The sequence below is a fragment of the Microcaecilia unicolor genome, chromosome 9 (genome assembly GCF_901765095.1).
Source record: "Microcaecilia unicolor chromosome 9, aMicUni1.1, whole genome shotgun sequence".
Classification (NCBI taxonomy): Eukaryota; Metazoa; Chordata; class Amphibia; order Gymnophiona; family Siphonopidae; genus Microcaecilia; species Microcaecilia unicolor.
The window spans coordinates 211,398,925-211,424,000 of NC_044039.1; the positions used below are offsets into that span (position 1 = coordinate 211,398,925).

Sequence of the window (25,076 nt, forward strand, 5' to 3'; positions counted from 1 at the left end):
TTCGGACCTGGCCTCCCGAGCTCTGCTGAAGAAATGAGCCACCCTGACGTTGGCCTGAGTTGCCTTCAGATCTATGGACAGTGTACCCCACCACTCCATGATGGCGCAAGACACTGTTGGAGACAGCTGCCTCTCCACAGGGTCCAGAAAGTTCCTGATGAGAAAATCTGCTTACACATTAAGATGTCCTGCAATGTGCACCCCTGACAGGAACTGCAGATGGCATTCCACCCACATGCAGAGGGGGTGATTTTCAGCTGCAAGCACAACACTTCGGATGCCTCTCTGGCGATTGTTGTGCGCAACCGCCATCATGTTATCAGAGAGCACCCAGACTAGCTTGCCCTACAGCAGTCCTCGGAATGCCTCCAATGCCTGAGCCACTGCTCTGAGCTCCAAGTGATTTATGGGCTATTGCATCTCTGCTTCGGACCACCGGCCCTGAGCACTGCATTGCAATGTGCACCCCAGCCCTCCAGGCTGGTATCTGTCAGCACCAGAATCCACAGCGGAGATGCCAATGGCATCCTCTTCCACAAATTGTTGTCCTGGAGCCATCATTGCATATTGAGCCTGACCTGCAGGGTCCAACGCAATTGTTGAAGCAGATGCATGTGCACTCTTACCTGTGGAACCACCTGCATGGCTGCCATCATGGAATCCAGCACCTGCACATAATCCCATGTGCATGGGCACAGATTCCTGAGGAGTCCCTGGAGTCGAAAATGTTCTCCTTGGACGACATCTGTCCAGTGGCCACCTGGGCCTCTCTTCACTCTTTCAGTAAGCATTATCGTTTGGATGTAGCAGTGTACCAGGATTCGTGGTTCATAGTGGCGGTTCTCTCTGCGGGGTCATCGAATCAAAACACCCCCACCCTCCCCATTTAAGGACTGCTTTGCTACATCCCACTAATTTCTGGCTTCATCTGCTGCTGATGCAAAGGAAGGGAAAATTATGCTTTTACCTGGTAATTTTCTTTCCTTTAATCTCAGCAGATGAATCTAGTATCCCGCCATCTCTGCTGTATTGTTACCCAGGTTCTTTCCTTGTTCTGCATGTGTCTTCTGCTGGGGAAAACAAAAACAAGTGATTCTCTTGAAATAAATTCTGGGTCAGGCTCTTGCACCTGCTGACTCTGCAAATGGTTAACTATGGCATTGGACCACAGTCACCGAATTTCGGTCTGTGGATGGAACAGAGGCCAGCCGACTAGGCAATGGTGCATAAGCAAGTGTGTCCCGGGGGTTGAATCAGGCTCGGGTTGGTGCTTAGGTATTCAACATACTGATGAGGAGCTATATGCCATATATCACTGGTTTTAAGTCAATGATCGCTATCTCCACTGCTGGTAGACAGACACAACCTACTAGTTTCTGGATTCATCTTCTGCGATTAAAGGAAAGAAAGTTACCAGGTAAGGATATTATTTTCGCTTATAGGACATTTAGGTTCTTGCACTTATAATTGACCTTAGAGCCAGTGTAAGTGTGAACAGCTAAATGATGCAGGTAACTGTAAGTTACATGAGTAAATGGGAGACCACTTATGTCCCGCTCATTCTCCATCCCGTTGCAAATACTGCTGTGTAACTTAAGCGGGTATTTGTAGAATACTACTTAGGAGCCATGCTGGCATATATGTGCATACATGCCCACATTTATTTATTTATTAAGATTTATTTACCGCCTTTTTGAAAGAATTCACTCAAGGTGGTGTACAGTAAGAATAAATCAAACATAAGCAATAGACAATTACAACAGTAAAAATATTCAAATACTATTTACAATGTCAACACAATATGTAACAGAACATTTTAATAGACAGCGTAGGGTATAAGCAAAAATGGAACGTATAGATAGGTGAGAGAGTAAGAGGTTTTAGAAAATAACGTGACTAAATTGAAGAAAGTTGCACATGAGGTCAGAGAGATGATTAAATGTTATCTCAGCTAGGGTAGGAGTAAATAAACATGTCCTGCTGCAGTATGTGCAGCCTGTGTCACTCGTATGTGTGTATGAGACTAAGAAGTTAGTTAATTCTTCCACTAAAGGCCTGGTTGAAAAGCCAAGCTTTCACCTGCGTTCTGAAGTTGAGATAATCTAGTGTTTAAGTAGAGGCTTTCAGGGAGTGCATTCCAGAGTGTGGGGGCTACTCTGGAGAAGTCTCGCTTGTGGGTATCACATCGTGTAATGTCTTTTGGAGAGTATGGTTAGGGATACCCCATGGGAGGAACTTAGTGTACTTGGAGGTGTGTAGAGGGTCATCCTTTTCTTCAAGTACTCGGGGCCATTTCATTTAAGGGCCCTGAAGACCAGACATAGAGTTTTAAATTTAGCCCTGTATTGTACTGGTAGCCAGTGATGTTTTTGCAAAAATGGTGTGATGTGGTCATGTTGCTTGCAAGCTTCTTTGAATCTTGCTGCACCACTCTGAATCAGTTGGAGCTGGTGCAGACCCTTTGTAGTCAGACCATTGTAGAGTGAATTACAGTAATCTAATCTTGATGTTACCATGGCATGCTTTATGCATATATGCCAGTATTCTAAACATTTACTTGTGCAGTGGGTGCATAAATGTTAACACCTGGGTTATAGAATTGCTCCCATAGTGGCATAGAGGTGCCACACGGTTGAGAAAGAACTGTCACAGAACTTCACCAGTTCCAGAGTATCTCCACCTGTAAAGATGCTGCACGTTCTACAGTCCAGGGAAGTAAGCAGGGTAGAGAGTGAGAATGGAGAAGATGACAGGAGCTATTATACCTCCAGATCTGGAGCAGAAAGTAGAGACTGTAAACCAGAGACAAATTGGATTGGAAGGATCAACCATGGAAAGCAGCAAGATCCTAGCTAATTTCTCTCTGGAGGTTTTATGTTATGGATGGTATTGCCAATTTAAAGAAAGCTTTTGTGTCTGATGTTCACGCGTGAAAGCAGAGAGTGGGTGTGTTGGAAACTAAAATTGCGTTCCAGCACAAAGTGAATATGTCTGTTTCTAATAATGTTGTACAATTGCAGGAAAAGATTAAGGACTATCAAGATTTCAAATCTGAGGTGGTTAAAATAATATAATTGCTAGAAGGGTAGAACATATCCAGACTATTTTGCATTCAAAAAATATTGGCGTTATTAACTTTTAACATACGCAGGCTATTTTTGGTCTGGAGCTATTTAAAATTGACATAGTAGAATATTTACCCTTCTAAGGGCTAGATTTATTGCTAGGTGGTAATGTGTTACTGTATGCTAACATTCATTAACGTGCTATTTACTGTGGCTCCTATTTTTCCTAATAATATGCATTAACACTCAGTAGCACCCTTGAGTAAATACACCCTAAATCTGACACTCCTACGAAGACATCTGCTGAGAGAGCAAAATGGCCCCAACCTCAGGTCAGCCATCTCAATTTTCAGTACAAGCAGCAGTGAGGTAGGATTTTAGTTTAATTAGCTGCCATTAAATATACTGCCTTTAAAATGAGAATCAAAGTGCTTTACGTATCAGTGGAGCAAAAGAGAAAGGAGTGGAACCATAATAAGAATAGGACAGGGAAGTCAAATAAGCCAGAAAAAAAGGAAGGGAGAGTAAAGATGAAGGCCATCAAAAGTCAATCTGGTGCCCAAAAACCTGGAAAGGCCAGAGAGAAGAAGTGGGTCCCTTCCCTTAGGAGAAGACAGAGATATGTTTACCTTGATCCTTCCCAGTTGGAATCGTTTTTTTGTTGTTGTTGTTGTTGAGAGAACAGGAAAGGATGGTAAATAAGGTCAGTAATTAAGGGGCCCTTTTAAAAAGCAGCGGTAGGTCTACCGTACAGATAGCACATGGCAAAACAGCACTACCACGGGACGTGCCCAGGTCCCCTGCAGTAGTTCTGTATTTGCCACACAGCATTTCCCACACTAGTGCAGGGGGAACGGTGTATGCATGCCCAGCAGTAATCAGCCATCGCCGTGCGCTGACCAATTACCACTGGGTTAGCTCGTGAGCCCTTCCCGCCTTCTAAATAGGTGGCGGTAAGGACTCAGACAGTAAATTACCATACACCAATATTTTTATCAGTTCACAGCCATTTATGACCTCCACTGAAAAGAATTGAAATTCCAGCTGCGATAAGTGGCCTTGGCACATGGCAATTCCACGCACCCACACTGCTGCAGTATTTTTCTTTGGTTTATTTATTCTGATTCTCCACCTGTTTCTCCTTGATGTGGTCTAGCTTTTTCCTTATAATTGTATCATTTTGCAATATAAATAAAATTCAGATTTAAAAAAAAAAGTGGCTGGCAACAGGGTGGATTTAGGGCAGGGAAAAATGTTATTAGTTTAGCACTGATTTTCACCACTGGCCACTTACTTTTATTTTTTCAGGCAGATGAACACAGCTAAATTACAATTGTTTGTTATCTTAAATATTTTTTTAAGACCAAAATGGTAAGGAAAGATAATATACAAATTGTCAATGAATTTTTACAGCTATTACTCACACCCACCCCACAACCCATATAATAAACTCCCACAAAGAAACCCAGCAAGACAAAGCAAATTCAAGAGGCCTGGATTCTTATGACCTCCCAAATATAGGGAGAAAAGGGAAAGGGAACTTGATATACTGCTTTTCTGTGGTTTTTGTAACTACATTCAAAGTGGTTTACATAGTATATATAGGTACTTATTTGTACCTGAGGCAGTGGAGGGTTAAGTGACTTGCCCAGAGTCACAAGGAGCTGCAGTGGGAATTAAACTCAGTTCCCCAGGATCCCCTGCACTAACCACTAGGCTACTCCTCCCCAAAAACCCTACAAAAAAAACTGGGGGGAGGGGAGGGAATAAATAAATATACTGCATTGGCGCGCCTCAGAAGTCTTCAGAGTATTAAGAATTTGTTTGTTCTCTTAAATCAGACTCTTTCAGTGATGTAACATTTTCTTTACAATAGCTAACATCTGTGCATTTCATATCTTGAAGGCAGAATGAAAATTAGCTCAGGGTTTAACTGTATCATAATTACGAAACATCACCAATGTGTGTAAACTACCATTGTGAAGCCAAGAAAATTAGCCAGCCTCTGAAACTGCTCAGCTGGCCAAATATTCCAAGACTCGCAGTAGGGCTGTGCAGTGAAAACATTTTAATTTTTGTCATTTAGATGTGTTTTGCATCTGGCAACAGCATCTGTTGTTGAGGGTTAGTCTGTCTGTCCGTACACGTAGTTTTGTGTGAGTTGTTTGTTACCATCTTGTTTTTTTCCACTCCTTTCTTGTTATGCACCTGCCTCCTGAAAAGCACCCACTCAGTCCATATTTTCCTTGTTTGCAGCGGACGGCAAACGCCTGACCTCAGTCGGTATAGATGACAATCACACTGTTATTCTCTGGGACTGGAAAAAAGGAGAGAAGCTCTCTGCAGTCAGGTAAGAGTTAACTTATTCCAGACCAAGCACCAGTACATATAATTTCACTTTACTGAGGTCAGTTGTTAAAGCAAGTTATACTTTTACCAGCGGCCAGTAGTATCTAAGGGGCTGATGCTCAAAATGTAACATTGGCACTAGAGTGATTAGTGTCGAACTAGCACCGGCATTAGTGCAGAATGCTCAGAGGGCTCTAATGCAGGAGACACTGTGCGCGCCAAAAATTAGCGCAAATAACATGCAAATGTAGTCAAACAGATGTTAATGATGTCATTTCCTATTCCCTCCCAATGCTCAGAGAACAGCGCACAAAACAAAGCTGACCTTACCGCTGTTTTATGGCTTCAAATCCAGTCTGTTTGCAGCCAATCAGTGTGATAGTGTGAAAAGACAATTTTGTAACGGGCTAAGATTAGGTGAAGAGGAGATGTGGAAAAAGTTAATAAGATGTCATCAGCATAGAAAAAGAACTTTAGGTTGAATTCATGTATAAGCGTAGCTAGCGGGCTCAAGAAAATATTAAATAAGAATAGAGGTAGTGTAGAACCCTGGGGTACACCACAGAAAAGGGAGTTCTCATCAGAGGTAGCTCAGGGGTAATGAGAGAGAGAGAGAGAGAGAACGGTCGTGTAAGTAAGAAGAAAACCAATTAAGAGCAGCACCAGAGAGACCTATAGTCATATCTATTCCAAGCTAAGAAGTTGAGTCTCGGCTATATTCTGTTTCACATGGTGGTGGGATATCCAGGCAACACTGTCAAACAAGCAGGCTAAGATTTGGACCTGAATTCCTGGTGAAAATATCTGGTGTAGAGGGGTATATCCAAGAGTCATCAGCATAAAACTGGTACTGAAGACCATGAGAGGAGATCAAAGCACCAAGGGAACAAATATACAGAGAGAAGAGGTCCCAAGACAGAGCCTTGAGGTGGGAGGATCCACCAGAACATACACTAAAAGTTTGATGGTAGAGATTAGAAGAAAATCAAGGCAGAACAGAGCCCCCAGATCCAAGAAAGGACAGTGTATCAAGGAGTAGGTAATGATCAACAGTGTTAAAAGCAGCAGATATATCAAGAAGGATGAGGCCAGAGTAAGGGACCTTTGATCTGGTTAGGAAACAGGTCACTAGAGACATTGACAAGGGCTGTTTCTGCAGAGTAAGTGGCATAAGTCATGCCTACCTTGCTGGTGCAGACACTTACACCTCCTGTCGAACAGGTGTAAATGTCCATGCCTAGATTATTCAAGGAATCACATAGATTATAATTACACAATTACTTATGAACCTATGCTTTGCCCAAACTTCATCCCATGTACGTTTACGCCTTTCAGTTTTTTATAAGAGGGAGCAAAGAGAGGCCAAAGATCTGCAGAAAATGAGAAGCTGGAGACAACAGCATGTCACATAAATGGACAGGATCAGGGTTCAAGTTTTTCATTGAATGAAATGATCTTAAGATCTCACAAGCACAGGTAGCCCAACGTGGCCACATTTCACCCAGTACAGGGCTACATCAGGGGACACTAGAAGCAAATTATTTTCTTCATAATTTTCCCAAAATACACGTCCCACAGCAGTCCAAACTTTCCACATTAGAAGAAGTGAATGCTATACTCCATGTTTGACTGGATAAATATTGTGCATGGCTATAGGACAATTTGGGAATTGTAGAATGTCTTCACCATATGATTAAGATAGCAGGAGAGGTGTTTTTTTTATTTTTTTTTTTAAATACCTCTTCAGTGAACTGGCTCTAGTCTCTTCAAGAAAATGTTTCATTGTTTTTGATAAGTCATTTTGAAAGTTTTATTTGTTTGAGAGTTGTTTGATTACTGATTTTTAAAGTGGAGCTTTTTTTATAGACCGATAAATGATTACACTTCTGCCCAGTGTATGTTGAATACTTCATGAGATTGTGAACATTGTTATACAGAGGTCTTTTTTCTCCACTTATATAAATGTTTCTAGATATATAGAGACTGAGGCAGGACTCACTTTGATTTGTGGTTTGTTTGATTATAAAAGTACCCCCATAGTGATGAGAATTTTTCATGTGTCCCATGGGTTTGATTTCTTATGCTAAATATTTCACTTTTAGCAAAACCAATTGCATGAAAGCAGATCAGAAAAGCAGTAATAAAAGCACAGTTTAAAATAATGAGTAATTACAACCCTTAGGTCATCTGTGATCCTGACAATATATGATAACTTGTATTGGACTCATACGAGAATAATCTAAAGCTGTTTTAGTCCATAGGCCTCTTATCAGATATAATAATCTATTAAGAATCCAGGATTAGTGGTACACAGAAAGTGCCTAGGTCAATTATTGGATTGGGTCTTTTGCACCTCAAGTTTGCTAGTGCTGGGAATGCTGAAGAGATAGCATGCATGCCCTCTGAGGGAAAGGAAAGGAAAGGAGGGAAACAAGTGCTGGTCATGGCTACATTTGGTCCCTGGATTAGGTGCTGGCCTAAGTTGTAGCTCATGCCCTAGGCAAATCTCCAGGTGTGGCCCCCAGCTTGCAGGGCGGCTCCTAGCTAATAGCCCTCCCCTATGGTGCCCAGTATCTCTCTCTTTCCTTACTCCCTCCCTTTGGTCTCCAGTATCTCTCTCCACCTCCCCTGCCCCCCTTCCCCCTATGGTTTTCAGTTTCTCTGTCCTTCCCTATTCACCCACCGTGGTGTCCAACATCTCTCTCATTCCTTCTTTCCGTCCCTCCACCTCCCTTATGAGGTGTTAAGCATCTTACCACCCTTCCTTCCTGTTTGAGGGCAGGAGCCAGCAGGCCTTGAGCATGTGCGAATGCTCAAGACCCTGCCCCGGCAGAGATGTATCTTCTATAGATGCTGCGTCCTGCTCCAGAGGAAGGGAGGTGAGATGCTAAACACCTCAAGATGGAAGGAGGGAGGGAGGGAAGGAAGGAGAAGGATGCTGGAGACCAAGTGCTGGTGCTAGTAAATTTTGCTGCCCTTGATACAGGTGCCCTTGCACATGGTTCCCAGACTCAGGGCCATTACCAAAATGACTAGAATAGGAATAGTGGGAAGGTGGGCCTTTTAACAAAGGTGAAAATCCTTGGGTAGTTGTGAATGAAAGGCCATCACACCAGGATCCCAGCATTAGTTCTAATTCAACAGGGAAAAGGAGAATGAAGGCCAAAAAAGTAAAACAAATTCCAGTTTTCTCCAAAACCTGTGAGCTTGCTAGAACTTAGATATTAGTTCAGTGTCCCAACCATCAGATCTCAGTTGCTCCCAAAATATTATACTGGTACAGTATAGCTGGAAATGTGGAACAAACTTTCATCTAGAAGACTTAAAATGCTGGAAGAAAATGGAAAGGGGAAGGAGTATTTAATTTCTGTTTGTTGTTTTTGTCCAAGTTTATTTAATCAACATTTTAATTCAATATATCAAAAATGTAACAGAAACAACAGCAAAATGTATGCTTATACATAAGGAAAAATCCTGTAATACGTGGAGGGGCATAATCGAACGGGGACGCCCATCTCCGCGAATTGGCGGGGCATCCTGTATTATCGAAACAAGATGGGTGTCCAACTTTCGTTTTGATAATACGGTCGGGGACGCCCAAATCTCAACATTTAGGTCGACCTTATAGATGGGCGACCTCGGTTTTCGCCAATAATGGAAACCAAGGACGCCCATCTCAAAAACGACCAAATCCAAGGCATTTGGTCATGGGAGGAGCCAGCATTTGTAGTGCACTGATCCCCCTCACATGCCAGGACACCAACCGGGCACCCTAGGGGACACTGCAGTGGACTTCACAAATTGCTCCCAGGTGCTTAGGTAAGGGTACCTTCAGTGCTGAGCCCCCCAAACCCACTCCCCACAACTGTACACCACTACCATAGCCCTTAGGGATGAAGGGGGGCACCTACATGTGGGTACAGTGGGTTTCGGGTGGGTTTCGGAGGGCTCACATTTACCACCACAAGTGTAACAGGTGGGGGGGGGGGGGGGTGCCTGAAGTGCACTGTACCCACTGAAAACTGCTCCAGGGACCTGCATACTGCTGTGATGGAGCTGGGTTTGACATTTGAGGCTGGCATAGAGGCTGGCAAAAAATGTTTTCTTAATTTTTTTTTGGGTGGGAGGGAGTTGGTGACCACTGGGGGAGTAAGAGGAGGTCATCCATGATTCCCTCCGGTGGTCATCTGGTCAGTTCGGGCACCTTTTCGAGGCTTGGTCGTGAAAAAAAAGGGACCAAGTAAAGTCGGCCAAATGCTCATCAGAGACACCCTTCTTTTTTCCTTTATCAGCCAAGGCCGGACATCTCTTATCCACGCCCCCGTCCTGCCTTCACTACGCTGCCGATACGCCTCATGAACTTTGGTTGGCCCCGCGATGGAAAGCAGTTGAGGATGCCCAAAATTGGCTTGCGATTATGCCGATTTGAGCAACCCTGAGAGAAGGACGCCCATCTCCTGATTTGTGTCGAAAGATGGGTGCCCTTCTCTTTCGATTATGCCCCTGATAGCGTCATAAAAAGAAAAACTAAATTAAAGTCAGTTAAGTTAAGCCCTTAACTGACTTCGACTGAATGCCTAAAATAATAATAAAATTTCTGACAAGTTACTGACAAGCTGATTTCAATTATTTCTCTAAATTGTACTATAAAGTGCCAAGTTTTTCTGCCAAGCAAAGCTCAAATTTATGTATTTGTAAAACAGATTGTCACCATGCTTGTAAAGAAAGTGATGTGTTTGTCTTTCCAGTTATTAACCACAGATTTGATAGCAATTGCTAATAGAATATTTACTAGTCTGGAGTCCATTGGGAAAAGATCTGATTCTATCACACGGGATCCAAAAATAATTACTTTCATGGATAATTTGTCACTAATGTGAAAAATCGAACTTATTTTATCCCATAACTGTGACATAAAGTGTGATGTACGGTGACACTCATAGACCATGTGTTTAATTTCAGTCCTTTAATAAGTGCCAACACTACCAGTCCATTCACATTGAGCAGCATTTTAGAAAGGACACTCAAATCGGAAATAAGATGTCCAAGTTGGGACGTCTAAAGTTCTGCTAGTATTTTAGAACAGGATCTGCTGGTGTAGAGCCTGTTCTGAAATACTGGGACATTCATGCACTAGCTATGTGTGGTATGGACGTCCATTCTAGAAAAACAGATCTCTAAAATATCAGTGTACATGAATGTCTATGTGGGAGCACATATATAAGTACATAAGTAATGCCATACTGGGAAAAGACCAAGGGTCCATCGAGCCCAGCATCCTGTCCACGACAGCGGCCAATCCAGGCCAAGGGCACCTGGCAAGCTTCCCAAACATACAAACATTCTATACATGTTATTCCTGCCGTGTTATGAAATGACAGCATAGATGTTCATATGCAGAAACACGTCTGTGTGAGCCATTTTAGAAATATGAACATCCATTTTTGCTGAAGATGTCACACAGCCTGGTATCCCTTGCCAGTTTCACTTTCGGGTGGGTGGGGGGGAGAGGGCATGGACATTAAACACTGGGAGATTAAGGCAGTGACCTCCTTTAATCCCTCCAGTGGAGCACTGCTCATTCGGTGCACTTTTCTGATATCTCATGAAATGAGATTGAAAGGGGGCAGACTCAAGAAAAATGTCAGGAAGTATTTTTTCACAGAGAGAGTGGTGGATACTTGGAATGCCCTCCCGCAGGAGGTGATGGAGATGAAACGGTAAAGGAATTAAAAAATGTGTGTGATAAACATAAAGGAATCCTGTTCAGAAGGAAGGGATCCTCAGAAGCTTAGCCGAGATTGGGTGGCAGAGCCATTGGTGGGAGGCGGGGCTAGTGCTAGGCAGACTTCTATGGTCTCTGCCCTGAAAATGACAGATACAAATCAAGGTCAGGTATACACATAAAGTAGCACATATGAGTTTATCTTGTGGGGCACTGGATGGACCGTGCAGGTCTTTCTTTGCCGTCATCTACTATGTTACTATGAGGGGCATAATCGAACGCGAACACCCATCTCCATGGGCACCTATCTCCAAGGATGGGTACGCGAAGGGGTAGAACAGACCGTATTTTTGAAAAAGATGGGCGTCCATCTTTTGTTTCGATGATATGGTTGGTGCCGGGCAAATGCATCAGATTTGGGCGGATTTGAGCTGGGCGGTTTCATTTTTCAGTGATAATGGAAACTGAAGGTGCCCAGCTCAAAAACGAACAATTCCAAGGCATTTGGTTGTGGGAGGGGCCAGGATTCGTAGTGCACTGGTCTCCCTCAAATGCCAGGACACCAACCGGGCACCCTAGGGGGCACATGTAAAAAGAAAAAAAAATTTAAATACCTCCCAAGTCCATAGCTCCCTTACCTTGGGTGCTGAGCCCCACAAAACCCACTGCGCACAACTCTACACCATTACCATAGCACTTATGGCTGAAGGGAGGCACCTAGATGTGAGTACAGTGGGTTTTGGGGGCGGTTTGGAGGGCTCCCATTTACCAGCACAAGTGTAACAGGTAGGGGGGGATGGGCCTGGGTCCACCTACCTGAAGTCCACTGCACCCACTAACAACTGCTCCAGGGACCTGCATACTGCTGTGATGGAGCTGGGTATGACATTTGAGGCTGGCATATAGGCTGGGAAAAAAGTTTTTAAATTTTTTTTTTTTGTGAGAGGGGGTTAGTGACCACTGGGGGAGTCAGGGGAGGTGATCCCTGATTCCCTCTGGTGGTCATCTGGGCAGTTGGGGTACTTTTTGGGGACTTGTTCGTGAAAAAAAGGGTCCAAAAAAACGACCCAAATTCTCGCTTCTGCCGCCCTTTTTTCCATTATCGGCCGAGCACGCCCATCTCTGTTCGGCCGATAAACACGCCCCAGTCCCGCCTTCACCACGCCTCCGACACGTCCCCATCAACTTTGTTTGTTCCCACGACAGACTGCAGTTGGAGGCGCCCAAAATCGGTTTTCGATTATACCGGTTTGGGCACCCACGGGAGAAAGGCACCCCATCTCCTGATTTGGGTCGAAATATGGGCGTCTTTCTCTTTCGAAAATAAGCTGGTATGTATCTACGTGTCCTGGGTAGCAGGTCTAAATTTAGACATCCATCTTTTAGGACATAGACGTCCATTCCGCTTCTGAAATGGGGAATAGATAGCTATACTTTGTGCCCACCCAAAACACACCCAGATCATGCTTCCTTTCCATATGAATGTTCTTCAGTTTTGGATATTCATATCCCAGTTTTGTAAAATTGAGATTTAGGCATCCTTTCAATATGGACATCCAGATGCCAGTTTATGAATGTCTAAAGCCTGAACAGTGCTTCTAAAATAACCACTATTACCTCAGAGGAGGACGGGACACAGTGAGGGAAGGCCCGACAAAGACGAGGAGAAGGAGATTTGCTTCTTTTACAAGCAGGGCGGATGGCCTGCGACGCTGCTTTGCCGATTTTTCTTTAATGGCAGAGGGCTGTCGTCTCTCGACGGAGCTGGTGATCGGGTCGGGTCGGGGGGTGTCAGATGGGAGAAGGTGGGGGTCTCAGATAGGAGAAGGGGACTGAGGTGGAGAGGGGGGTCTCAGAGGGGAGAAGGGGACTGGGGTGGGGGTCTCATAGGGGAGAAGGGGAGGCGGTGTTCAGAGGGGAGAAGGGGACTGGGGTGGGGTGGGGGTGTTCAGAAGGGAGAAGGGGGGCTGGAACTGGGATCTGAGAAGGGGCCATGCAAGAAAATGAGGGGGGCCATGCCTGGGGCTGGTGGGAAAATGGGGCTGGGGCTGAAAAGGGGGTCCCTAATGCAAGGCATGTGGATGAAGGGGGCTGGAACTGGGGGCTGAAAAGAAGGGTAGGTGTGATAAGGGGGTAGTACTGGAACTGGGGGCTGAAAAGGGGCAGGGGCTGAAACTGGGGGACTGGGGGCTGAAAAGGGGACAGGGAGAAGTGGCTGGGGCTGAAGCTCGGGACTGGTGAGAGAAAAGGGCTGGGGCTGAAACTGCGGACTGGTGGGATAGTGAAGCTGAAACTGGGGGCTGAAAAGGGGGGGCAGGTGGGAGATGTGGGCTGGGGCTAGAACTAGGGGCAGGTGGGATAAGGGGGCTAGAACTGGGGGCTGAAAAAACGAGCAGAGAAAGAACAAAGACAGATGCTGGATGGAAGGAAGACAGTGAAAAGAAGATGAGGAAAGCAGAAACCAGAGACAAACTAAATAAAATATATATTTTTATTTTTTTTGCTTTAGAATAAAGTAGTATTGTAACTGTGTTAATAAATGTTTATAATAGAACATGTAAATAAAGTAATCTTTTTATTGGTCTAATTTTAATAAATGTTGACTAACTTTCGGAGAACAAAACCCCCTTCCTCTGGTCAGGATAGGATACTGTAACAGCACTATACTGAATTGACCTGAGGAAGAAGGTTTTGGCCTCTGACAGCTAAATGTATTAGTCCAATCAAATGGTATTTTATTTTCTATATTTGTTTTATTTCTATTTGTTAATTTGTAAAGTGGCGATTGGTATTTGTTAGTTTTTTCAAATGTACATCTGCTGTCTTTATATTTTGTACAGTACTAGGGGACATTTTCTGTTTCTCTGGAGTTGCATTGTATGCAGAGTCTGGCATTTTGGGGGTTCAGTTTGTCTACATAGAAAGTTTATGATTTCTTATTCTATAGTGGATTAGGGTTTATCTGTGTTTGTGAAAAAGACATGGCTTTCAGTTGGCATTGACTGTGCAGGATCGACGATCTGTACTAATCTGTCTGTTTTCGTTTTACAATAGGTGAATTGATGTTCTAGTGCTCACTGTAGTGTTTAAGATGCTTTCCTTTTCCTTGTGTGACTCATAGAAATGACTGCTTATGGTATGCTAGAATTGCTCTATAGGTCCTGAGTGTTTTGTATTCTCTGTATGCCTAGTACTGGATTTTGGAGGGGGGTGTTAAAAAATGACCAGCCCCGGGTGTCAGCTACCCTAGGTACGCCACTGGCCATATTACTTTATTGAAAATCTGGTGCACATTCACAGCAAATGTTAAGCATTTCATCTCCTTTAGCATCAGTTGTTGATACATTGGGATATATTTTGTTTTTCATTACAGAGGAAGCAAGGAAAAGATTTTTGTTGTGAAGATGAATCCTTATATGCCTGACAAACTCATCACAGCTGGAATTAAACACATAAAATTTTGGCGCAGAGCAGGTAAAACAAAAAAAAGTTTCTGTTTTTCTGAGATGGAAGCAGAGAAACTGATGCAGGCAAAGTCAAGGTTCACCCATTATGCTCCATTTCTGCTTGTCAGTTTGGGAGCAGTTGGCAGTCCTTTGTATAATCTTTGATCTTTGCCTTTTCACAGGATATTGTTTCCAAAAGTGTTTTGTGCGTACCATGACAATAATGAACTTGACTCCTAAGCTCAAGTACTTAAGCTAAGGATAAGCACCATTTAATTCTGGAGGACATGCAGTTAGTGTAGAATTTTTTTTCCTATTATACTTCAGTTGTGGTGATCACCTTGCTCAGATTTGGTATGGGTGTTGTACAACAAGATCACCCTGTGGAATTTATTCATTCCCTCCCAGATCTCATTTCTCACCTCATTTCTCATTCTCTGTGCTTCTCCCAAACCTTTTAGAATTCTTGTATCATTTTTGCTATTGCATGTGTCCAGCATCTTTTCTGCATTACTGTTTCAAACAAAGGAAACAAATTATATCAAATCTCTGCAGAACAAATTGAATCTGTCAGCTTCCACTCATTGGTTTGGAACAGTGGCCACTCTGGGCTTTTCCTTCTCATTCACCCAATGAATAGTTAAGCTCTGGAACTCTTTGCCAGAGGATGTGGGTTTAAAAAGGGGTTGGACAAATTCCTGGAGGAAAAGTCCATAGTCTGCTGTTGAGACAGACATGGGAAGTAACTGCTTGCCCTGGGATTTGTAGTATGGAGTGTCGCCATGATTTGGGTTTCTGCCAAGTATTTGGAAAACAAGATACTGGACTAGATGGACCATCGGTCTGACCCAGTATGGCTACTCTTATGTTCTGTAGGAAGTTGATATTTTCCAAATCAGCCTTTTTTTTTTCTTTGTTTTCATTTAAACCAGGTGGAGGGCTGATTGGGAAGAAAGGTTGTATAGGTGCTGGAGCCAAAGCTGATACAATGATGTGTGTGGTGTATGGCTGGTCCGAAGAGATGTCCATTTCTGGGACTTCAGCTGGAGATGTCTGTATCTGGAGAGATGTGTTTCTGATAAAAACAGTCAAAGCACACGATGGACCAGTATTTAGCATGCATGCTCTGGAAAAGGTGAGTAAAGAAAGTAAAGTGAGTAGGTTTCTACTGGATTAAACTGTACAGAGGGTGCTTGTGTTTGTGTCAGGCTATGTAATATCGAGTGTCCCTTTACTGTGGCATGTATCTTCACAACCACCAAACAGCATACATGTGGTTATTAAAATATATTGGTGTTCTCCAGATACTGCAATTTAAGTTCATTTCATCTTTGAAGTGGAATTGTCCTTGATGTAGGTTTTCTGTGATGAAATGTGCCGGACAGTCTCAAGGACTGCTGTGTACAATTTCTGTTTGAGCCCTTAACTAGCAGGATCACCCACTTCTGTGAACAATGTTTAAAATTCTCGGGTTTGATACTCAGCGCAGTAAGATATTCAATGCTTGGGCATGACCAGCCTCCGATATTGAACATATGAGTTAGTGCGGCAACCCAGAAGTTAACTGTGCACCTACCAATAGTCATACCAGTGCCCTGTTAACTCAGCGGATAAAGTTAGGACAGAGTTTTTGCTGTTCTAACTTTATCAGCCCACTTAGCTGGATACAAACTGAATGTCGCTTCTAAATGACTAAGTAGAGGCTCTGCCCAAACTTCATCCCCAGACTACCCCTAACATAGCTGGTTTCTTAATGGCCGGTTAGAGCCGATATTAATCATTACTATCTGGTGAAGTGCTGCTTAATATTAGCAGCTGGTCAGCTCATTAGGATTTATCTGGACAGGAGCCTTTGCTTTCCCATTAAACCCCTTTGAATTTTGAACGTCTCATGTTTAACTCTTTTCCAAATGGGCTCAGTTGAAACAATCAGTCATTGAACTTCTACCATTTTCCAGCTTATTTTGGTAGCTGGTCTTTACCAAGTTAGTATTTTTTGTATACTTTTAACGTTGCATGATTTCCTTCAATTTCATGTTTCTCATTATTCCATATCCCAATAAATACTGCCTTCATAGTATGGACGGCAGCTCCAGGAGCCCATTATGTACAGACTATCCAGGGATTTAAAAAAAAAAAAAAAAACCCCTCTTTAGAAACATAGCCCTTAATCCATTGAATAATGTTGTCTTGTACATGCAGGATGTCAAAATCATATAAATATAATAAGCCGAGCTACTGCTGAACTGCGGGAATGTCAGGGCAGGGTGATAGAGCATACACTTCTAAGTTGCAACTTTATAAAATGGGAGAGGTGGACTCACCTCAGTGTGGTAAGTGTGGGGAGCCCGAGAGCAATTATTACCATGCTATGTGGGACTGTCCGGAGATAAAGGCTTTTTGGGCAAAAATTTGTAACTTTGTGGGGCATATAATGAAGGTCCCTATGTCACTGGGGCCTGAAAACGTACTGTTGGGAGTGGGGGCGCTGAGAGGGGCTGGTGCTGTCCATTATTACGCGCTGCTATATAAAGTGCCTCTAATAGGTAAAAAATGCATCTTAATTAACTGGGTAAAACAAGAGGCTCCTACATACTGGCAATGGCGTAACAAGCTACATGCGTTCATACTATTGGAATTAAGAGATGTTCGTCTGAAACTTAAGCGACAGAGAGAGTTTTACTTAACCTGGCAATGCTACATACATGCCCTTGCACCGCAGGCCCATAGTGCCATTCTTAATCAATTGGGTGACCCCCTTCTGCATATACAAGAGAGGCGCTTACCAAATGCAGGTGACGGTTGACTCCCTTTGTTGAGGAGATGAGATTCTTATGGTGGGGAAAGGGAGGGAGGTTAGGATTCATGGGGTTGGGGGGGGTGAGTTAGGTTGGAGAGGGTTTGGGGAAAGGGGCCTTGGGGGGGGGGGGGAATTATAAAAATGCTTGATGGCATGTAGTAACTGTATAAATGTATGTAAGATATCGCATTTATTGTCCTGTATATTATGGATACTGACTATGTACTGTGAAATGTTCCATCAATAAAATTATTGAAATATAAACATAATAAGCAGTTATCCAGAACAAACTCCTTAATAACAAGCAAGGCAGTGGAGGGTCAAGATCAGGGGTGGACTGACTATTTGGGAGCCAGGCAGTGCCCAAGGGACCAGAGCAGCAACTTGGAGGGACGGGATTGGAAGTGCAGCTTAGGGGCATGCATAGAGACCACAGCCCTGTGGATGTTTTCTTTTCATTGTCGCTGCTGATCCCAGGAAGCAGCAGTGGCTGAAGTGTGGTGGGGGGTGGGGTAGAGGACAACAAAAAATACTGGGGGGGGGTGGATATGGAAGAGGAGAGAAGAGATGCTGGATGGAAGAGAGATATGCTGGATGGAGGAGGTGGAGGGCAACAGAAGATGGTGGGGGTAGGTAGGGAAAGAGAGAGAAGAGATATGGATGAAAGGGATGTAGGGCAACAGAAGATGTTAGGGGATGGGAGATAGATAGGGAAGAGGAGAGAAGAGGCACTGGATGGAGAGGGTGGAGGGCAACAGAAGATACCAGAAGTGGGAGGTGGATAGAGAAGAGACACTGAGAGGAGAGAGATGGAGACAGGTAGAGATGCTGAATGGAAGGAAGCGACAAGAGGGGAGAAGCTGGGTGGAAGGGGAGGGAGAGAGGGGGGGTATACTAGATTGAAGGGGAAGTTAGAGAGGGGGGGATGCTGAATGGAACGAGAGTCGAGGCAACAGATGATGCCAGGAGGGGGGTTGATAAGGCAGAGAGAGAAGATATGCTGGATGGAAGAGAAGGAGAGAGATAGAAGAAGAGAGAGGGGAGATGCTGGATGGAGGAGGAGGAGTGCAACAGAAGATGCTGAAGGGAGGTTGATAGGGAAGAGGAGAGAAATGCTGGATGGAAAGGGAGGAGAGAGGGGGGAAATCCTGGATTGAAAGGGGAGAAGGTACAGAGGGAAGATGCTGGATGGAAAGGGGAGAGGATATGCTGGATGCATAGGCAGTGGAATGGAGTGGGCCACAGAGACCATGGCCCCATCAACATGTTGACTAACACAGTATCAGCAAGCGGAGAACTTGGAGGCAGGACTGGAGATAGGTTTGTTGACCCTTCCAACCAAAAAGATGTTCAGTTTCCCCTAGCTGGATGGAAAGGGGAGGGGGGAAGAGGGAGTCACTGGATGGTAGAGAAGAGAGATAGTGGGCAGATGCTGGATGGAAGAGGAGGGAGAGAGAAGTGAGATACTGGAGCCTGGCCTGGAGGGGGAGAAAGGGAGGAGATGCTGGATGGAAGAGGAGGTAGAGAAGGGGAGTTAAAGACTAAGGAATAAGAGGAAGGGAAATGAGAAGGCCGAGATGATGGAAATAGATGGAAACTGTAGAGGAAAATTGAAGACTGGATGATAAAAATGGATAAAATCTGGACAGATAGCCAGAAAAATAAATGGAAGAAAGCTGAAAGGAAAAGATCAGTGTGGGAGATGGATGCAGTGGAGGAGAGAGGAGAATGACAAATGGACAGGAAACTCTGGCGAGAGAGTTAAGAGAAGACAGAGGAAAGCAGAAACCAGAGACTGGAACCAACACTATTAGAAAAATTAAGGAGTCAATATTCAGTCCACGGCAGTAACGGGCTCCCAGCATTGAATATCCAGGTATGACCTTTGACCTGGAAGTTAACTGGGCAGCAGCCAATATTCAGACTTGTTCCTGGTTAACTCACCACATAATGTTAAAAGAGCTGTTTTGATATCCTAACTTTATGCAGTTACTTAGCCACTTAGCAGACTGAGAATTGCTGCTAACCGGCTAAGTTTCTGCTCCACCCTAATTCCGCTGCCGGAGCACCCGCAAACTATCTGGTTTCAGCATAGGTGGTTAAAGGGAATATTCAGCAATACTTTCCAGTTAAGTGCCACTTAGTATCACCGGATAGCCTTGTACAAGCCATTAAAATGGCCTGGATCCTCTGCTGGCAATTTAAATCGCTTTGAATATCGACCCCTAAATGGCCAGTCAACAAAGGTAGAAAAAATTATTTTTAATTTAGGATGAAGTAATGTGGTAACCATGTTAGTCCACTCTAAAGGTTAATGAATAAAAATAAAACAACAAATGGAAAATAAGGTGATACAATTTATTGAACTAAATACATTTCTTGACTAGCTTTCAGAGGCCAAATCCTCCTTTCTCAGGTCAGGACAGGGTACTGCTGTTATGATATACTGTCTTGACCTGAGGAAGCAGGTTTTGGCCTCTGAAAGCAAGTCGAAAATATATTAAGGTAGTCCAATTAAATGTATCAACTTATTTTCCATTTCTTAAAATTGTTTGTTAATGTGTAACGTAATGATTGGAATATATCAGTTTTTGAAATTTATATCTGCTCTCTCTATATTTTGCACAGTACAGCGAGGTGTGTGTCTCTCTGGTATTACATTGTATGCAGAGTCTGGCTTCTTGTGGGGGGGTCAGTTTAATTTTTGTCTACATATTTCTATATTTAGTTTAGGTTTACTTATTCTGTACTGGATTAGGGTCTATCTGTCTTCTCTGTGTGTGAAAGAGACCAGGTATTCTGTTAGCAGTGAATGTCTGTGTAGGATTGATCTGTACTAATCCAGCTTGTTAGTTTTCCCAATAGGTGTATTGATGTTCAAGTGCCTTTTCTTAGGTTGGTCCTTGCTATGTGACTTCTGGAAGTTAGTGCTATTATGGTATGATAGAATTCCTCTCTAGTTTCTAAATGACATTTGTAGGGTTTTGTATTACTTCACAATATGGCTGATATGCCAAAATTTCACCTGTTGGAGGGAGGTCATGACCCTTATTGCCTGGGGGCCCAGATCACTGTCAGTCTGTTCCTGGTCAAGATAAACAGTACAACATTGCAAACTGATTTATTTAAAATACTTCTAACCACACTTTTCATAGTTCAATTCGGAGTACAAAATTACATACATAATAATTTAAAACAACCAACATATAATACAGTAGAATGACACAATCCAGTGGCGTAGCGAGGGCGGCTGACACCCGGGGCGGGTCGCCGTTGCGCATCCCCCCCCCCTGGGTGCAGCACGGCGCACCCCTCCCTCGGAGCGCATTCTTACCACTGGCGCTCCGCCCCGAGTGCACGTCGTCGCTGGGAGCTGCGTCGGCTCCACTGGTTCCCTGCTCTCTCTGCCCCGGAAAAGGAAGTAACCTGTTCTGGGGCACAGAGAGCAGTGAACCAGCGGATCTGACACCCCCCCCAGCGGCGTGCACCCGGGGCGGACCGCCCCACCGCCCCCCCCCCCTTCCTACGCCACTAACACAATCACACAGATCTTCCTTCCATCGGTAACAAGAGAGCAAGTCACCATAACTAATTTATTGTTTTCATTTATAGCCTGCCAATCACCTAGGCAGATTACAAAGCAAAATAAAAACTTATACAACAATTATACAAAATAAAAACATATACAGAAGGCCTAGCAGCTCACAAATCAATTACTCACTAGGGAATGCTTGCAAAAAAGATGTGTTTTCAAATACTTCGTAAACTGTGTAATCCTCCTTCAAAAGCACAAATATCCAGGCAGTTTATTCCACAACAGTGGACCAGCCACTGAACAAGCTGGCATTGTAGTCTCAACATTATGTGTAGCAGCTAAACTTTGAATTGACATTTGCATTGCATTCTCAGACCTCAACTGATGCCTCGGACGGTGTAATAGCAAGACCTGGGACAAATCCATGGAACTATTGTATGAAATATCTGATGAATCAGTGACAAAATCTTATACTGGATTCTAAAGTCCATTGACAACCAATGCAGTTGTTTTAAAGCAGTCATGTAATATATGTGAACTTAAACATCCCCATTATCAGTCTTGCTGCTGCATTTTGAAAGACCTGTAAAGCTCTACACTGGGAAATAGTAATCCCCCAAAACAATGCATTACAATAATCCACTTTTGATAGAATTAAACTCTGAAAAATGATGCTGAAGTCATAAGTGGAAAGCATTGGTTTCTATTTACTCAGTATCCAAGGTTAAAAAAAAAGGAAGACCTCAAAATGTCTGGTTTGATGGATGAAATTGTGCGATATGATAATTAAACAATCATTTAAAAAGGGATATTTCTGATATCTAGTCTGTATATATAGAGAGAGTGGAGGAGTAGCCTAATTGTTAGTGCAGTGGTCTAAATACCAGGGGAATTGGGTTCCATTCCCAGTGCAGCTCCTTGTGACTCTGGGCAAATTACTTAACTCGCCATTGCCCCAGATACAAAGCAAGTACCTGTATATCCTATATAATAATTTTCACCTCCAACGTTCTGTCTTGCTGCCTGTGTTCGTGGCTGAGTTGGTCTGCTAGGCTCTGAAGCCAGGCTGACGTCACCTTCCCAGTATGACGTCCACACAGCGAGTCGGCTGCCTTCCCTGCTCTAAGCCCCTCCGAGTTCCACATCCCCCTCCCTCCCTCCATCCCTCCCTCTCGCTCTCGGAGTTCCAGACCCCCCTCCCTCCGATTTCCAGATCCCCCCTCTGAGTTCCTGACCCCTAGACCCCCCCCTTCCCACCGCCAACCCTCCCCCGCCGCCGTCGCGTGCCTGTGCTGGCGGGGGACCCCAACCCCAGCCAGCCAAAGTCCTCTTCTCGGCTGCGCAGCATTGCTTGCTGAATGATATGATTAAGTTTCTGTGCGTGTGTTGTATGTGCAGGACGGCAGACGCACGCACAGAAACAGATTCAAACTTGATCAGATCATTCGTCAAAGCCGCGCAGTTGAGAAGAGGACTTCGGCTGGCGGGAGTTGGGGTCCCCCGCCAGCACAGGTACACGTGTCAGCGGTGGGGGAGGGTTGGCGGCGGGAAGGGGGGTCCAGTGAGGGTCGCGGCAGGGGGGTCCAGGGGTCAGGAACTCGGAGGGGAGGTCTTGAAATTGGAGGGAGGGAGGGTCTGGAACTCGGAGGCAGGGTCTGAAACTTGGAGAGGGAGGGAGGGGGGTCTGGAACTCTGAGGGAGGTCTGGAACTCTGAGGGGGGTCTGGATCTCGGAGGGAGGGAGAGAGAGAGAGAGGGGCCGGGAACTCAGAGGAGAGAGAGGGGGGGGGCATGGAACTCCCAGGAGAGGGGGGGGCATGGAACTCCCAGGAGAAGGGAGGGAGAGGGGGGGCCTGGAACTCCGAGGACAGGGGAGGAGGGGGGGAATGCACCACCTGTAAAAAAAAAAACAAAAACAATCAGGCCCGTAGAGAAGACCTGGAAACATGGACAAAGTGGTGAGTTGCAGGGGAGTGGGAGAGGGGAGGGAGGATGGCCTGGAAATCGGAAGGGAGGGAAGGGGCGTGGGACTCGGAGAGAGCGAGGGAGGGTGGGGGATAACCTTGCTAGCACCCGTTTCATTTCATACAGAAACGGGCCTTTTGTACTAGTAATATATAAACCACTGTGATTGTAACCACAGAAAGGTGTTATATCAAATCCCATCCTCTTTCCCTTAAAAAATATATATAATAAAGCATAAGAGCAGTTCTGAGTTCTACCTTGCTTGCTTTTTGGCTACCAGACATCTAGGATCATGTGTCTTTTGGTGTATTTTAATGCCGAAATTAAATCTTGGAGCCCCGTGTGACATTTTCTGAGTGAGAAACTCAGAACCAAGCAGTTAAAATTAATTGCTCCATTCATGATTTATGTGCATACCCAGCACCCCACTGAGTCTTTAAGAAGGAACCTTCACAATTTAGTGGTGTAAAAAATCCAATTTGCTGCCACCCAGGGGATACCGCCAGCAGTTGTGTGACCTTTCCAGTATGAAGAGCAGATTTTGCACTGAAATACTTTGATTTAAGATCAGCAAGAGTGCACCGAGCAGCTTGGTCCATCTCTATCTTTTATTTTGGTGGACAAGTAGCTTGAGAAAAATAGCATCAAGTTAATTATTAATATAGAGAAATACAGAAAAGGAGAGAGTTTAATATGTAGAACCAGACTATCGTTAATTGAGGATGCATCTCGTGCACTTGTCTGACAGCCTTTTGGCCGATTTGGGAGGTCATTTTAGAAGGGGTAGGCACCATGTGCACACGTATGAAGCTGATTAATAAATAAGTGTCCATACATTTATAAGTAGTGATTTTAGAAAAGTTGCTACCATATGTATACCTGCAGTATGGAACGTTTTTAAAGGGGACATTCTGAGCATGGTGTTCTTATTGTATGTAATAGTCCTTTCTCTCTAATGCTAATTTTAAAAGTTTCCCTGCTCCTAACTAGTTTTGGGGAGCAATATTCTATTCATGAAATAAAAACTAAAAGAGCAGGTAAACGCAATGGGGGATGTTATTTAAGTATACAAGTGATTCATTGCTTCCATTGTAATGGTGGTGTGAAAGAGGAACAGAAGAAGTGTAGAGTGAATGATCATCAGTGAGAAGAGTGACAGGGAACTTCTCTACTACTACTACTACTATTTAGCATTTCTATAGCGCTACAAGGCATACGCAGCGCTGTACAAACATAGAAGAAAGACAGTCCCTGCTCAAAGACCTTACAATCTAATAGACAAAAAATAAATAAAGTAATCAAATCAATTAATGTGAACGGGAAGGAAGAGAGGAGGGTAGGTGGAGGCGAGTTGTTACAAGTGGTTACGACTCAAAAGCAATGTTATAGAGGTGGGCTTTCAGTCTAGATTTAAAGGTGGCCAAGGATGGGGCAAGACCTAGGGGCTCAGGAAGTTTATTCCAGGCGTAGGGTGCAGCGAGACAGAAGGCGCGAAGTCTGGAGAAGGCAGTAGTGGAGAAGGGAACAGATAAGAAGGATTTATCCAGGGAACGGAGTGCACAGGAAGGGGTGTAGGGAAGGACGAGTTTGGAGAGATACTGGGGAGCAGCAGAGTGAGTACATTTATAGGTTAGTAGAAGAAGTTTGAACAGGATGCGAAAACGGATAGGGAGCCAGTGAAGGGTCTTGAGGAGAGGGGTAGTATGAGTAAAGCGACCCTGGCGGAAGATGAGACGGGCAGCAGAGTTTTGAACCGACTGGAGAGGGGAGAGGTGACTAAGTGGTAGGCCAGCAAGAAGCAGATTGCACTAGTCTAAACGAGAGGTGACAAGGGTGTGGATGAGGGTTTTGGTAGAGTGCTCGGAAAGAAAGGGGCGGATTTTACGGATGTTGTAAAGAAAGAAACGACAGGTCTTGGCAATCTGCTGGATATGAGCAGAGAAGGAGAGAGAAGAGTCAAAGATGACCCCAAGGTTTCGAGCTGAGGAGACAGGGAGAATGAGAGAGCCATCAACAGAAATAGAAAATGGGGGGAGCGGGGAGGTGGGTTTGGGGGGGAAAATGAGAAGCTCGGTTTTGGTCATATTTAATTTCAGGTGGCGTTGAGACATCCAGACAGCAATGTCAGACAAGCACGCTGAAACTTTGGTTTGGATGCAAGGTGAGATTTCAGGGGTAGAAAGGTAGATTTG

General features: G+C 44.3%; 1 protein-coding gene across 1 annotated transcript in view; it reads left to right on the top strand.

The window, feature by feature from the left end:
- Window positions 1-25,076, top strand: part of EML5 (EMAP like 5) — a 388,000-nt gene that overhangs the window by 210,849 nt on the left and 152,075 nt on the right. The window contains exons 17-19 of the mRNA XM_030214976.1: window positions 5,322-5,415; window positions 14,513-14,613; window positions 15,518-15,720. Coding sequence (XP_030070836.1) covers window positions 5,322-5,415; window positions 14,513-14,613; window positions 15,518-15,720 — 398 coding nt within the window. The remainder of the gene's footprint in view (window positions 1-5,321; window positions 5,416-14,512; window positions 14,614-15,517; window positions 15,721-25,076) is intronic.